The following is a 14134-nucleotide window of genomic DNA, read 5'->3' on the forward strand; positions in this document are numbered from 1 at the left end:
TGAAGCCCCCAACATGTGTGGGCATTCTCATGGAGATGCTGGTTTGTCATCCTGTGGTGCCAGCGATCGATAGAAACAGTAATGAAAACTTCCGGTTGGGATTGTGGCTTATTGGAGAGCTTTCAACTAATGGGGAACTGGTGATTTCTTTCTATTGTTTTAGAGGGTTTGTTTTCCTGTTGGTTTTGAGGACCTTAATTGCATCTTATCTTGGGTACCAAAACTTTACCACCACCTCTTTGGGATGGCTTTGTTTTTTAAGGGCTCTGAAATGCTTTGGTTTGTGCTGCTGAAATCCGGAAGCATTTTTTGTTTTGCTGTACATCTTACACATGCCCACCTGTTAAAAATAAGGTCATTTAACCTGTCTGCTGGTCTGATTGATAGTAAAAATCAATCACAATTAGCATCTTCTGTCAGACCTGGAGAAAGGCTTGTGTTCATTGAAATAAATCTGCATAAGGTTAGGTAGTGTTTCATTAAATCAAGCTTCAGCTTTCTTTGTGTGCAGTACAATAATAAATGAGTCTCATCTCCTGTATCTAGTTATTAAATCCCTGATGGCTATTTATCAGTTTATCCTGTTGTCCAAGGCAATACTTTGAATTTTTTTTCTTTGTTTTGCACTCTTTCACTTCCATTCAGTCTAATTGAGCTATTTCTAGGAATGTTAGGTATGGATGCTCTCTAAAATGCCTTGAATTCCTGGGGATAAAACCACATTTTATGTTTTAAACAGTATTGTTATTGCCTGATAGTGACCTGGCACAATGGGACACTAATCCTGAAATCCAATATGTACTGGCAGATCCCATACTAAGCCCCACACAAGGAACTTCCAAAGGGTGTCTTTTTGCAGGAAGGAAAACTTAGTTTTTCAGGTATTGCCCTAATCATGCCATGTGCTTTTTAGTCCAGTTATTGGCTCACATGCAGATTGATGCTGGAAAGGAGAGATAAGGGAGGAAAAATAAATTAAAAAATGTTAAAATGATGCTGATATCTCCAAAAGGATGAGAAAACATTCTTAAACTTGTTTATGAAGCAAAAATCAAATCTGTTTGTGCAGCTCAGTGCACAGTGCCAGAGGTGTGCAGTGGCTGCAGTTAGTTCGGGCCAAATTCAGTTCTTCTGTGCAAGCTTCTTCATTAGCCTCCCCAACGTGCAAATAATGCACTGATTTTTTTTATTTTATTTATTTATTTATTTTAGCTCTGGCAAGGTGGCTAGTTAGGGGGAAAATACAATGTAGTGATGTCCAACTGTAGCAAGGCTGTGCTGCTGTAACTCACTTTCCTAATCTTCGTTAAGGAAGGTCCAAAGCTCTTGACTCCATTTGAAAGCATTTGCAATTGACTTCTAAGCACAAAAATAGTCAACATGAGTTCATTCATGGGGAATTTTCTAGAAATTTCTTGCTGTGTCTCTGTAGTAGCAGGAAGAAATGAATAGCGGCCGGGTTTCTGCAAGGCTGTGCCTGTCAAACAAGTGCGAAGTGAGGGAACAGCTTCTAGGAACCCTGCACAGGGTCTGTCTGGCTTTCAGGGGATGTTGGCATGGGTTACACAGGGCAGCGGCTTTGGAGTGAAACCATTGCTTTGTGTCCCAGGGTGTCTTTTGCTTCGGCACTGGTTTCTTAAGAAATCGGTTATGTCCAGTTGCACTGCGTTCCCGGAAACCAGGATTTAGGGTTCAGCTATAACATGCCTGAATGTGTTGTACCAAGGAAGAACCCCATAAAAGAAACCGGATGGAGACAGAAATACAAGCAGAAAGATTATGCATTTATTTTAGTTATTGAGGTTTTGCTGTAAAACCTTTTAGAAAAGATTTAGCACTAATCTCAGCTAGGAATTCCTGTACCAGCAACTGTCCCACTTGGACGCATCTCTGCTCTAAACATGCTGAATTTGGGGCTTTGGCTCCCTGTTTCATGGAGGGAAACAGAGACAGGCTGGGATGATGGAAAAACCTGTAACTCGGATTCTCCTTTTTCACAAAAGCCTCATATTGCAGGCGATATGAACTCCTGGTACAGAGAAATCCTGCCCCCAAAGCAGTGCCAGGGGAACCTCTGGGAATAGACAGCATCTGATTTTTAGGGGGCAGGATTAAATTTGCTTTCCTGGCTTTCTGGTTGACCTTCATTGGGTTATGTCATTGGTGTGAATGGCTTTGTTCAGTCTCCTCAAGGCTAGGGTTGACCTAGAGGTTTAGAAACCTGGGAAGACAGCTTTCTGCATCAGTGGTAGACTCATTTGGAGATGCAATTATCTATATCAGGGTGATTGGTTCTGGCTAGGTTAGCAGTTTACCCACCACATGCCCACACGAAGATGATGTCTTTGTCTGCAAGGCTTATAATCTACTTTTTTAAAAGCTTCTGACATACAGGGAATCAGACTGGCAATTAATAGCATTGTGGTGCTACAGAGACTACCCAGCAGGTGCCATCGTGGGGCATGGTGTTACAGAGCTGCAGGACTTCTGCTGATGTCCGTGCTATATGCTGCTTCAGAGCAGCCAGAGATGTTCATCCCTCTGTGCTGCCCTTCAAGGGGATGCTCTTCACTTCTAGTGGTGGTGTGATGAAGGTGACGTTACAGCTCCTGACCATCCGATTACACACTTAGACCTTAAGTGACAGCCTGCTCTTAGAACAGTTTCAAATGCTGTTTCCTCTGCACAGCTGCAAAACCGTGTTTTCAACATAGATCTGGCCAGAGTTTTGTAAGTTTATTTAACTTGTGTTTGGGGTCAAGTTCCTGGGGAAGGAATGGATGTGCCTTGTATCTCAGCAGCCACATGCAGCCCTGCTGGGGTGCAGTTAAGTTTTGCTCTTCTTGAAGAGTAAAGCTTGGTCTGCAAGCTCTGTAGCGACTAGAGATGAGGCAGGAGTGGGATATTTCACTCCAAGGGCTGAGATCGTATCTCCATGGGCTTAAGCTCAGTGGCAAATGTCTGAGTGCTGAGGATGGGACAGTCATCGTGCCCAAGTTTTAAAACTGAATGAAAATCTTGGGGTTTAGCTTGCTGCATCATCTATTACAGCACTGCCACTAAGATGCATGAACATGACTGCTATCTTCACATGGCCAGATTTGTCCAGCCTGGCAAAGAGAAATCCCGTCCCCAAAAAGCTGTTTTTCTGTTTGGCTTTCATCTGTCGCTTCCACGTGCAGTCTCAGCTCTGTCTAAATTTACTTTTCCCCAGTCCAGGTGATGGAGACCCTTGTGTGTTGACTTGCCACCTCAGATCTATTTGGCTCAGTTTCCTTCGAGTGCCTCCAGCAGTGGAGGCTGGGGCTCCCCGGTCACTGAGCCTAAAGGTTCCCCTGCATCTCAGACCAGCGCTGTCTCAGAAGGGATGGTGTTCAAGCAAGGCTTGACCCTGGTCCTGCAGAAAATGAAATACACTGAAAAGATGCAAGAAGTGTTTTTAATCTTATCAAACAGCAGATCTTGTGCTCTCTCTATGTTAGGATTCTGCTGTTGAGCCAGAGTTTGGTGTACAAGTAAGATGTGAAAAAAACCTTGGTCATGCTGGTCCACCTGTGCAGAGGTGGAATACTGTTGTAGCCACGCTTGTGGCTACATGAGCTTCAGTTCATGCAATGTGAGCTCTTCACTGCATAGGTAGGTAGTTGCAATTTGAGTTAAGATGGACAACAAATATTGCAATACACCCATATCGATTAGTTGCAATGGCTCACCTCTCACGGTGTCTGTTATGGATCACGGGTTCTCCTGCTTGTCTCAGCTACGCTGGGCGCCAGTTGTTGTAGTCGGAGGCCAACTCAGTCAGCCTCTCACGGGGCACCCATTGCTGCAGCACAAACAAGCTAGCAGGCTGCAGCAAGGCTTTTACCATCGGTCAGATTCTACTGTCCTGCTGTTTGTCCTTCCTCCAGAGGTCAGAACTCACCGCTGTGAGTAACAGCCGTGTCATCCTAGCCGTGCCGTCGGTTTTTACACTGATTGCTTCATGGAGGTAGGCCAGCATGCCCTTTCAGCCTCCCTTAGCCTGAGAGATGATTTACAACACGGTACGCTTTTCTTTTCTGTTCCTTGTAGTCCACCTCCTTGGTGAGACTGCTTTATAGGGGTGTGAGTTCAGTTGCTGCATGACGTGGTGGCACATCTTGAGCTGGGACTTGTGCTGCATCTACCCAGCAACCCTCCCTGACAGGCTGGGGGTCTTGGATTATTGCCCTTTGGTTCCTCTAGGTCAGCTGTCTCTTGTTTGGAGACTACTCGCTTTATTTCCTTGGGATTGCTGCAGTCTCCAAAAGCAAATATTGAGCATTACCCCGTAGAGAGCAATCACCTTGCAGTGTGATCCTGAGGAAACCTGAGCTGCTCGGGAGGGGGAAACCCGAGGTGCTGAGAGTAACCCAAGGAGATGGAGCAAATCTGGGTGGGTTCTTCAGCTCTTTGTGGCTGCTGCTCCCTGCTGACAGCTCTGGGTGTTGCGTGTATATTGCAAAAAGTTCTTTCAGCCCGACCTTGCGTGACCCAGTGCTGAGCTGTGCAAGAGGGTGCGAGGGCAGCATTGCCTCGGTCCTCACCTAGACAACTCAGGCTTTGATTGGGAGCTTTTTTTGGAAGATAATGTGCCTCTGTGTTGCCCTCGTTGAACAAACATGAAAATGAACTGGTATTGATATGTGGCTTCAGCCAGAGGAATTCACTGGAGAGATACTGAAGCTGTGTGAAGGCTGTTGCTGACATTTGGTCTGATTATTTTACCCCAAAGCTTTGCTGACCTGAGCGTGTAAAGCAATCTGCTGCAAGAAAACAAATGATTCTTAGAGGCACCTTGAACCATCCAGCAGGTTTTGGTATTTGTTGTGCATCTTGCTTGCAGGGTGCATTTAGGCCTTTGTTCTTAATTATTCCTCTTTCCAGCCCCTGAGTAATTCTTGAAAATCATGGTTTGTGAACGCTCATTGTGTCTTGACGGAAAGTTACTGGTCCTAGTGGTGGCAGAAATGAGTGGATGAGCAGGATGTTACAGGTACTCTAAACCTGAAAGCAAAAGTGGAAAGAAGAAAATGTTTTTTAAAACCAGCTTTTTTTGTATGTGCTCAGGTTTCAGTGCAGAAAACCTGCCAGTTTGTCTCTCCGTAGTTGTGCAATTTTTTTTTGTTTCTGGTCTGCCTGTTTGTTTATGGACATTTTGGGGCTAGCTGGACTGTACTGCTTTTCCAGAAAAGCGAAGTATTTGTCTTCACACCGTATTGTATTTAAACAGACCCAAATTCTTTTACCATCTGTTGCATTCAACAGGAAGGAATTTGAAATAAAAATTGAGTCCTTGTCTGTGACAGCCATAGGGATAAATTTTCTAGGCTTAAGGCTATGTTTAAAATTGTTGTTAAAGCTAACTGGAACGCTTGTTATTAGAGAAATAATCTGATCGTTAGACTGAATAAAAGATGACTTTATTGAATAAATAGATGTGGAAATAAAATGTGTGCTACAGAATCTGTGGTGTAGTTGTTGTCCATGGTATGGGTAATACCCTGGTTTATGGACTTTCTTCTTACTATAATGGCATTGTAATCACTGTTTGCATGGAAAAGTAGGAGAATTAAGAACTGGTAAGATGTTTTAGATAGCTCTAGATATAACATGTGGATAGAAAGTTGGTATCACATTACCCATCATTTTCTGGGGATCTCCAGCAAGCCACTGTTTGCGGGACCATGCTGGCGAGCAAATCTCTTGTACACTGATTTTGCAGCAGACCTTGAGCTAGCTGGGTTTCTGGTATTGCAGGCTGTGGTAACTCTGCATGGAACTCTTTGTGTGAGAAAGACCATCAGTGGAGTCAAATGTATTGATCGTTTTCAGATTTCAGTAAGACGCAATTTTGCCTGGGAGGTGCTGGTACTCCAGCGTAACTGGTCGCTATGTAATCTGCAAAACAAGGTTGTTTTGGCTCCCTAATATCTATAAACCTTCATTCCAGCGTCCTCACTGACAGTGATTCATCAACTTTCCACTTACTACTAATACTCATTGGTCTTTTTTCTCACTCACCCATAGCTGGCACCAGAAAACACTCTGATGTCCTTTCAGAAGGCAGTGGAGCAGAAGATATATGGAGTCCAAGCTGATGTTGTACTGAGGTAAGCCAGTGTGCTGGTTGGTCTGAGACTCTCTGGTCTGGGCCGTCCACAATACGGGTGACTCTTCCCTGCCTGGCATGGGTCCGGCTGTCACTGCTTTTTCCCTGTTGAAAAGGGCTCTTGTGGTCAATCTATCTGCTAACTCCTAGCTGCCTCCATTTGGAATGCACAGATACTACCAGTTGTTCCACTGAGATGATGACTGATTAAAGGTAAAGTTGTCCAGATGGGGGAACCTGGATCTCTTTGTCATGAAACTAATCTTCGTTTGCAGGAAGACTAATTTATCCTAGAACTGTCTTTATGGCAGTGAAATGCAGAACCTGGTTTCTAGCCTGGCTTGAAATCGGCTGGCCTTGGGAAGAGACACGGCGGCTTAAATGCTTATGGTTGGACTTGATGATTTTAAAGGTCTTTTCCAACCTTAATGATTCTGTGAATCTAAATGGAATTTTTGCTGGGATGCCCCCGGCGCAGAGTGCAGAGATCCCAAACTGACTTCACTGCACTGCAAGTCTTCAGGAGGGTTTTTACCAGCCTTGCAAAACTGTCACAAGAACTCAGCAGCCCAGGCAGTAAGCCCTTTCTCCTCCTCCCCTCCCTCCCATGTCACTAATGCTGGGGGAAGAAGGGGCACAGCGATACTGTTGACTGTCAAAAAGTCCTTCCTTGCAGGCAAATAAATGTTAGGCTGAGTTGACAAGGCCAATTTAGAGGTGGTATAGAGAGGGTTATTTCAGGAACTGTGCTTTTTTGCAGGAGTATGATAATTTTTGAACATTCTTGTTCATTTTCTGAACTTGTTTCGCATGAGTTATATAGATGTGCAAGAGGGCAGAAGTGGCACAAAGGGAGTAGTAATGCTTTATCTTGGTGATCCCTCAGTTTGTTATAAATACAGGAAAGACTCACGGCTGATGTTTTATTTTTCCCCAGCCTCTTTGGAGGTTGGTGTTGATGGAAAGATATTTTTGCCTGGTGGAAGATGGACTTCTGAAGTGTAATTGCTAGGGTCCATTTTTTATCTTGTATAATCGTTTGAGAGTAAATGATATAAAATCTAAAGGAATTTCTTCCCACTAGGGAGTGGAGGGTCATTGTGGAAGGATGAAGTATGAGCTGGGATGTGATACAATTCTTGTTCTTTCCAAAACTAGTTAGTTAACTGTTTTGTGAAGGGAAAACGACTGTCCAGGCTCACAGATGAGTGCTTGGATCATGTCACTGAACTGGTTGCTTCCCTTAGCACTGGCCAAGGAGAAAGGTGGACTTTTGGGAGGAGGAGAGCTGGAGAAACTCCGAGAGCTTTCGACGTTGCCACTCATCAGCTGTCCCAGAGGAGCACTCCAAGCATCCATAGCTTAAACGATGATCTTGATGGCTCAGTTATCTGAGACCCTCTCTAGGAGACCCAAGTGTCTTTACAAAAGGAAGACTCTACTGACCTTCAGACAAAAAAAGTGAGCTATCAGTACAGCTGACAGCAACTTTCGGAAGGGTTTGTGGCACAACACCCATTGCTGTCCTTACCCCTTTGAAAGATGCTCTTTGTGCCTGTGGCTGATGGGTCCGCTCCACCTGGGATGTTTCCATGTTCTTCTAGGTACATATCAGCTGTGGGTGGGCTGCTTGGGCATAGGTTCAGACCCATTGCATCCTGCTCCCTGCCCATTACACACCCCAAACTGGTTACCTCGGTTATAAAACCAGCGCTGGTTATACCAGCTTTACTTCAAGCAGCAAGGGCACAGTATCACTGCATGCCCCTCTCTCATCTTCTACTGCCTCCCACATCTCTTCTTCTAAAGCTCTGATTTCTGTCTCTGAATTAATTTTTCAAACCTGTGCCTGCTAGTACATTGTGGTTAGCTTTGGGTGGTGCTGAGTGACTCTGTAAGGGGGAGGATTAGAAAGGAGGGAACAAATGGTATGTGCCCCATAGGATTTCTGCACTGTGGTTAAGGCTTAGCAGTATCTGATGATACTCTGCTGAGATGTTAAGACCTGAGCTCCTATCTCCCGTAAACACTCCACAGTCTTAATTGTGCAGTTGCTTAGCATCTTTTCTTTTTTTTAAACTGTATTTATTAAAACCCCTTCTGATTGCTGCAGCAGAGCATGGTATTGCTGTGTCAGCGTGTTGCTTTGGACTGGGGGGGAACTAGTTGGCAGTGCAGGCTAGAAATAGCAAATAAAGGTGCCAGTGACCTTTGTGATAAGGGACTTCTGTAAGCAATAGTAAAGCTGAGGCAACATTTGCTCCATCATCTAAAACTGGGTTTTGTTTTCCCTCTAGCTGTGGGGGTGAGTGTTCTGGGTTGTCTCCTGATTCAAATGGGGCTTGTATTTTAATCCCGTCCCATTTCCAGATCTTACCCCAGTCTCCTTTTATGAAGATGGGCTCCCTGCTTTGGAAAAGGTCATTGTAATCAGGCTGGCTGCCCTGGGTTTATCTTGGTTTATTAGTGCAGACAACTGTCCCCCTGCCCTTGATAGAAACCAGCACTGCCCTGCACAGTTACCACTGACCCAGTCACAGAAAATTGGGTGGAAGACAGTTTAAAGAGCTTTTTAGGTTTCCCATTACCATTGTTCTGTAATATCTGGGTGGCTTAAAAACCACAGGGCATGCATTTGGCTATTCAGTTTCATCTGAGCGGTGGGTTTTCTTTAGGATGCGTGACCTTAACTCATGTGAGCATGGCTGTTTCCTGAAACCAATTTTCAATTGGAAAAATCAATTTCAGAGAAATTTTGGTAGCTTGGAAGCCTTGCATCTTGCTGAAAGGCCATGAATGTTAAGTTCCCATGTAGTCTGAGAGCCTTTGAAAAATCTTACTCGTTATCTGCTATTAACAATTTGAGAACAGTTTGCACGTGTCTGTGCGTACAAGGTTTGAAAAAACCTCTGACGTTTTTGGGAGCTACAGACACTGTGGAAAGCTTTGGTTTGTGTGAGCATTCAGGGTGCGTGTTCCTGTCCAAGCTATGGGAGTTTGGCACTCTAGAAATTTTTGAGGGGGTGGTGGGAGGAGGGAGGGGATGGGTAGGGTTATGTCCACGTATGAATGACTGCAGACATCTTGCAGGCATTGCAGAGGCTTTGTTTTCTGGGTGTATCTCATTTCAAGTGATCTGAGGGAGCTGGGGATGTGCTAAGCTGGTTGAGATCTTCATAATGATTTTGATGTGAAGCCATGAGAGAGGCTGGAGTGGGAACGGGCATTTCTCTGGTACTGTGTATGTGGTTATGCACCTCCACGTGTAACGGGGCCTCTGTCTTTGCAGCTATGATGGAGTGCCATTTCTGATGCATGACAAGACACTCAGGAGAACCACAAATGTGGAGGAAGTGTTTCCAGAGCGGGCCTATGAGCACTCCTCCATGTTCAACTGGACTGACCTGGAAAAGCTTAATGCTGGAGAGTGGTTCCTACAGGTGGGTACAGCCATGGAGAGAGTGTCCTGGGGCCGTGACTGTGGGATGAAAGCTCACGACTAAACCTTATTTGAGGTGGACAGGTGTAGATCCATCTCCTTGGTGGAGTGGTCTGAAGTGCAGCTAGGCCAAGTGTTCATGAACCACATTTAGTTTTGTTCTCTACTAAACTCAGACTTGGTCTAAAAGACATGTTCTCTTCCTGTACCTCTTCTACCACCTGTAAGAAGGGGCCTTAATGCTTGGTTGACACCACAAAGAACTTCAGGAGGGAGGACGTGATTATAAAGAGAACACAAGAGACAGCATGTTATGTGCTGTTCCTTTTTCTTTAATTTACTCTTGGAAACAATTGTCTTATAAAGAAAAAGCAAGAAATTCAGCCTTTGAAGTCTGGAGAGAGGGGGATGAAATGCTGTGGGATGGACTTGTCCCATCTTTCAGCATGCAGCCAGGTTGCAGGTGGGACTTCTTTTTGCCAAGCTGCTCTCCAGACAGTGGCTGTATTCTGCTTGAAGCGCACTGGGGGTGGTCTGGAAGGAGGACTGCAGCGCTCTGGCACAACTCACGCACTTGAATGCGGTTTGCCGAGGCGTTGCTGCAGTGATGCAAGCTCAGGTACCAGTTTCATATGCCTGCCTGGAGTTCCCTGGGTGCCTGCTTGGTGGAAGCCTGAAACCACTGTAGGCTTCACTGCCGTTCTGAGCTGAGCTGGTCTGTGGAGGTGTGGTGGGGATGTCTATGTATTACAGCTGTACAGAAACTTCCTTGGCTTGCAGGTGTGGTTGTGGGAGTGGGAATGCAGGGAAACTGCTGCTTGCCAGATGAGAAGGGCCAAGGCAGCATCTGGAAGGCTGTTTTTTGGCACGTACTTTGAAGCAGTCATTCCTGAATGCCCTTAAGTCAGGAGACAGTCTCTTCCAACAGCCCCTCGCTCCTCTCTGATCACTTAGTTGTGTCATAGCTGGTCCTTTTTATTTTTGGATCCTGAAGAATCCTTGGTGATTGAGTACACAGTGTGAGAAGGTACCCTTTTAGCTCACTACCTTGGAAACTTACATGACTGGCCTGTAGCTCTGTTCTTCCTCTGAAAATGGGGTTGACCTGTCCAGCACAGCTTGCTTTCACTAAGGATCTGTGGCCTCCCCTTGGGCAGGGAAACTGAGGCGTGGAGAAACACTTCAGCAAACTGCAAGACTGTCATCAAAATAGCTGTTGGCATGTCCCACTGTGGCCAAGGTGGGATAGAAAAGGGTCTTCAGTTGTACTGGGGAGTCTGGACTTCGTGGGATGTAATACAGGGATGTGCTTTGCTTTCAGAATGACCCTTTCTGGACAGCTGGGTCTCTCTCAAAGTCTGACTACTTGGAAGCTGCCAACCAGTCAGTTTGCAAGCTGGCAGATATGCTGGAGGTGGTCAAGGACAACACATCACTCATCCTGAATTTCCAGGACCTGCCATCAGCTCACCCCTACTACAGCACTTATATCAACATCACCCTGGAAACCATCCTGGCATCAGGAATTCGGCAACAGGCTGTGAGTTCTGTGGGGTTGGCGATGTTTCCAAAATTGCCTCCTTGTGGGTTTCCCTAAATCCTTGAGGGTCTCCATTTGGGCATCAATCCTTCAGTGATCCGTTTCGGACACTTGATTTGAAATGCTACCCTATGCCAGGAAGTCATGTTGGGGAGGACTGTGCCACCAGGCTGGTGGCACCAGAGGCTGCAGCTTGGCTAGACCATGCTGTCTTCTCCTTAGATATTGGGATGGAGAACAGCAGAAAAATAGTTGAAATAAGATGTGGGGTTGTGAAGTGGTATTTCTCAGCCAGGTTTCATGGTTACCTATTGAAAATGCATATGGCTGCATCTGTGCTGCTCTGATGCTTTGGTATAGAATCATAGAATGATTTAAGTTGGAAAAGATCTTTAAGATCATCAAGTCCAACTACTGACCCAGGACTGCCAAGTCCACCACTAAACCATGTCCCTAAGCATAACATCTACAGGTATTTTAACTACTTCCAAGGATGGTAACTCCCCTGCATCCCTGGGCAGCCTGTTCCAGTGCTTGACAACCCTTTTGGGGAAGACATTTCTCCCATTAGCCAGTCTAAACCTCCCCTGGTGCAACTTGAGGCTGCTTCCCCTTGTCCTGTCACTGGTTCCTTGGGAGAAGAGACCAAACCCACCTCGCTGCAGCCTCCTTTCAGATAGTTGTGGAGAGCAAGAAGATCACACCTGAGCCTCCTTTTCTCTGGACTAAACAACCCCAGTTCCCTCAGCTGCTTCTCATAAGACTTACACTCTAGACCCTTACCCAGCTTCCTTGCCCTTCTTCAGGCATGCTTCAGCACCTCAATGTCTGTCTTGTAGATGAGCATCACTGAGTAATTAAACATGGGTTCAAGCAATGCAGTGCCCAGTGGTACTGCTGAGATCACCTGGCTGGGTCCAGCCTCTGCGCAGCGCAAGCCATAAAACTGCCCAGCTTGATTCCTGCATCCACTTTACATCTAGCAGCTCAGCATGTTAATAGTAATTAATTTGACACACTTTCGAAGTGTGGTAGGAACTTGGGGAAAGCCTTGGCCTGGGTTGGAGTAGATATAGCCCTGATAAAAGAAGATTAATAAAACTAGTCTTAGCCATGGGAGCACGAGAGGCTTCTCCACGCATCCTGTCTGTGCTGTCAGTTTTTTAGCCTTATGCCCTTAGTTCTCTTTTTGCCCTGAACTGGGCACAGAGGTCAGGTTTTCAAGAAGCCCTTCTCGTGAGCCTTTGGCCTGACCCCCTTGTGTACCTTCATCCTTTTCACCTCTGAGATGTTGTGCATTGAAGTCCTTTGGGTTTGAGGATAATCCTGGAATATATTGAAGATGTGGGAGGATCTGAGTGTCTCCTAGACAATCTGTATGACAAACAAGGCAATGTCTCATGTGATTTTGCTTCTGGCTTGGTGCAAACCCGCTGTCTGCAGAGTTGCCTCATGTTACCAGCTTTGCGAACCATCTTTGCCATAGCTGTCCTTGGTCTTGCTCCCTCCGCAGGTGATGTGGCTGCCAGACATGGAGAGGCAGCTGGTCAGACAGATTGCGCCAGGTTTCCAGCAGACTTCTGGCCTCAAGCTGGGTGCGGAGCGCATGAGGGAGAAGGGCATCGTGAAGCTCAACCTGCGTTACACCAAGGTCACGAACGAGGATGTCAGGTACAGCTCTCTGTTTGGACACTGCGTGATAGCCCATGCACTCTGTGGTGGGTGTTCACAGCTCTGTGCACCCTTGTGCCCTGCATGCATCCCTGGCCCAGCAGCATTTCTTCTGATCACCCTAGGCTGTCTTATCTGCACAGAGATATCTTTTTCAGATGGACTTGCTCTTGAAAGCTTGAGTTGTGCAAGCTTGTCCCTACCCATCACCCAGAATCCAGGCTGTTCCCAAGGAGCTGACTCATAACTCTATATGCTAATTCAGTATATGATGATCCTCTTTGAAACAAATATATTAATTGTCTGATTCTTATTACGCTGTCAGCTTTGGGGAAAAAGTGAAGGCTTTTCACACTGAGTACCTGCAAGTGCTGTTTCATCTTCATTAGCAGCTGTCCTTTGCTGCTGTTCATTCACTATAGACTTGCTATCACAGAATTTTGATTTATCTGAAGTCTGGATATACTTTCAGAAATTCCTCTTTGCAAAGAATTCGCCCATTTCATTACTGTCTTGTGTCAGGTATTTGGACTCATCAGGTCTTCTGTTTGAGAATGCCACAGCATGGAATTTCTCTCCTGCTTGAGCCTGTATTTGAACTGTTCCGCGTGGTAGCTCCCAGCTTACAGGTTTACAGAAGAAAAATATGTCCAAAGGAGCGGTCTTACTGTATGTCGGGGCTGGATGTAGGGAAGAGCTGAGCCTGCAGCTTTTTGAGAGCGTGGTCCTATTTAGTGTAGTGCATTGGTGTCTTTCCGTGGCTGCCAGCAATTGGTCTAGTTGCTCACCCTTAAAACCAAGTCTGTGCTTTACCTGCAGGATAATTTCTGCCTGGTTTTCCCCGCTACTTACATCCTCTATCTCCTGGAGAGGACCATATGCCAACTCCCTCAACTGTAACAGCTCATCAGCCCCAATGAGACATCAATCCCACCTCAGCTGTCTCCAAAGTCAGACCTGCCACCGGAGTGTTTCTCGAACCCTGAAGGCCTTGTGGTGCCCAGTTAAATGTTGCTGCGGTCCTGCAGCATGAGCTGGAGCAGGCTCAGTAGGCCCTGGTTTAACACAGTTCTATCAATCCCCCCAAAATGCGCATCTGCGTGTAACATTACCGCAGCCACCTCTGCCCTTGAGAATCCCTTAGCCTTTATAGCAACTTGATCACGTTGTGAGCTTTGAGATGTCCACAACTTTTACAGTGGCTTTCCACCCCAGAGTGCTTTGCCCATACTGAATCGCAAGGATTAATCTCTGTGCTGCCCATGCAAGGGAGATTAGTGATGCTTCTGCTTCATAGATAAGGAAACAGAGCAATTTATGCCAATCGTATGGGCACAGGGAGTCCACTGTC

At 45.9% G+C, this 14134-nt stretch overlaps 1 protein-coding gene across 5 annotated transcripts in view; it reads left to right on the plus strand.

The window, feature by feature from the left end:
* Positions 1–14134, plus strand: part of GDPD5 (glycerophosphodiester phosphodiesterase domain containing 5) — a 190774-nt gene that overhangs the window by 145370 nt on the left and 31270 nt on the right. For all 5 annotated transcript variants that reach the window (XM_037376789.1, XM_037376786.1, XM_037376785.1 and 2 more), the window contains 4 exons: positions 6052–6134; positions 9423–9573; positions 10894–11112; positions 12626–12783. In XM_037376789.1, the coding sequence (XP_037232686.1) occupies positions 6052–6134; positions 9423–9573; positions 10894–11112; positions 12626–12783 (611 nt within the window). The remainder of the gene's footprint in view (positions 1–6051; positions 6135–9422; positions 9574–10893; positions 11113–12625; positions 12784–14134) is intronic.

Source organism: Falco rusticolus, chromosome 2, assembly GCF_015220075.1.
Source record: "Falco rusticolus isolate bFalRus1 chromosome 2, bFalRus1.pri, whole genome shotgun sequence".
In the NCBI taxonomy this organism is placed as follows: Eukaryota; Metazoa; Chordata; class Aves; order Falconiformes; family Falconidae; genus Falco; species Falco rusticolus.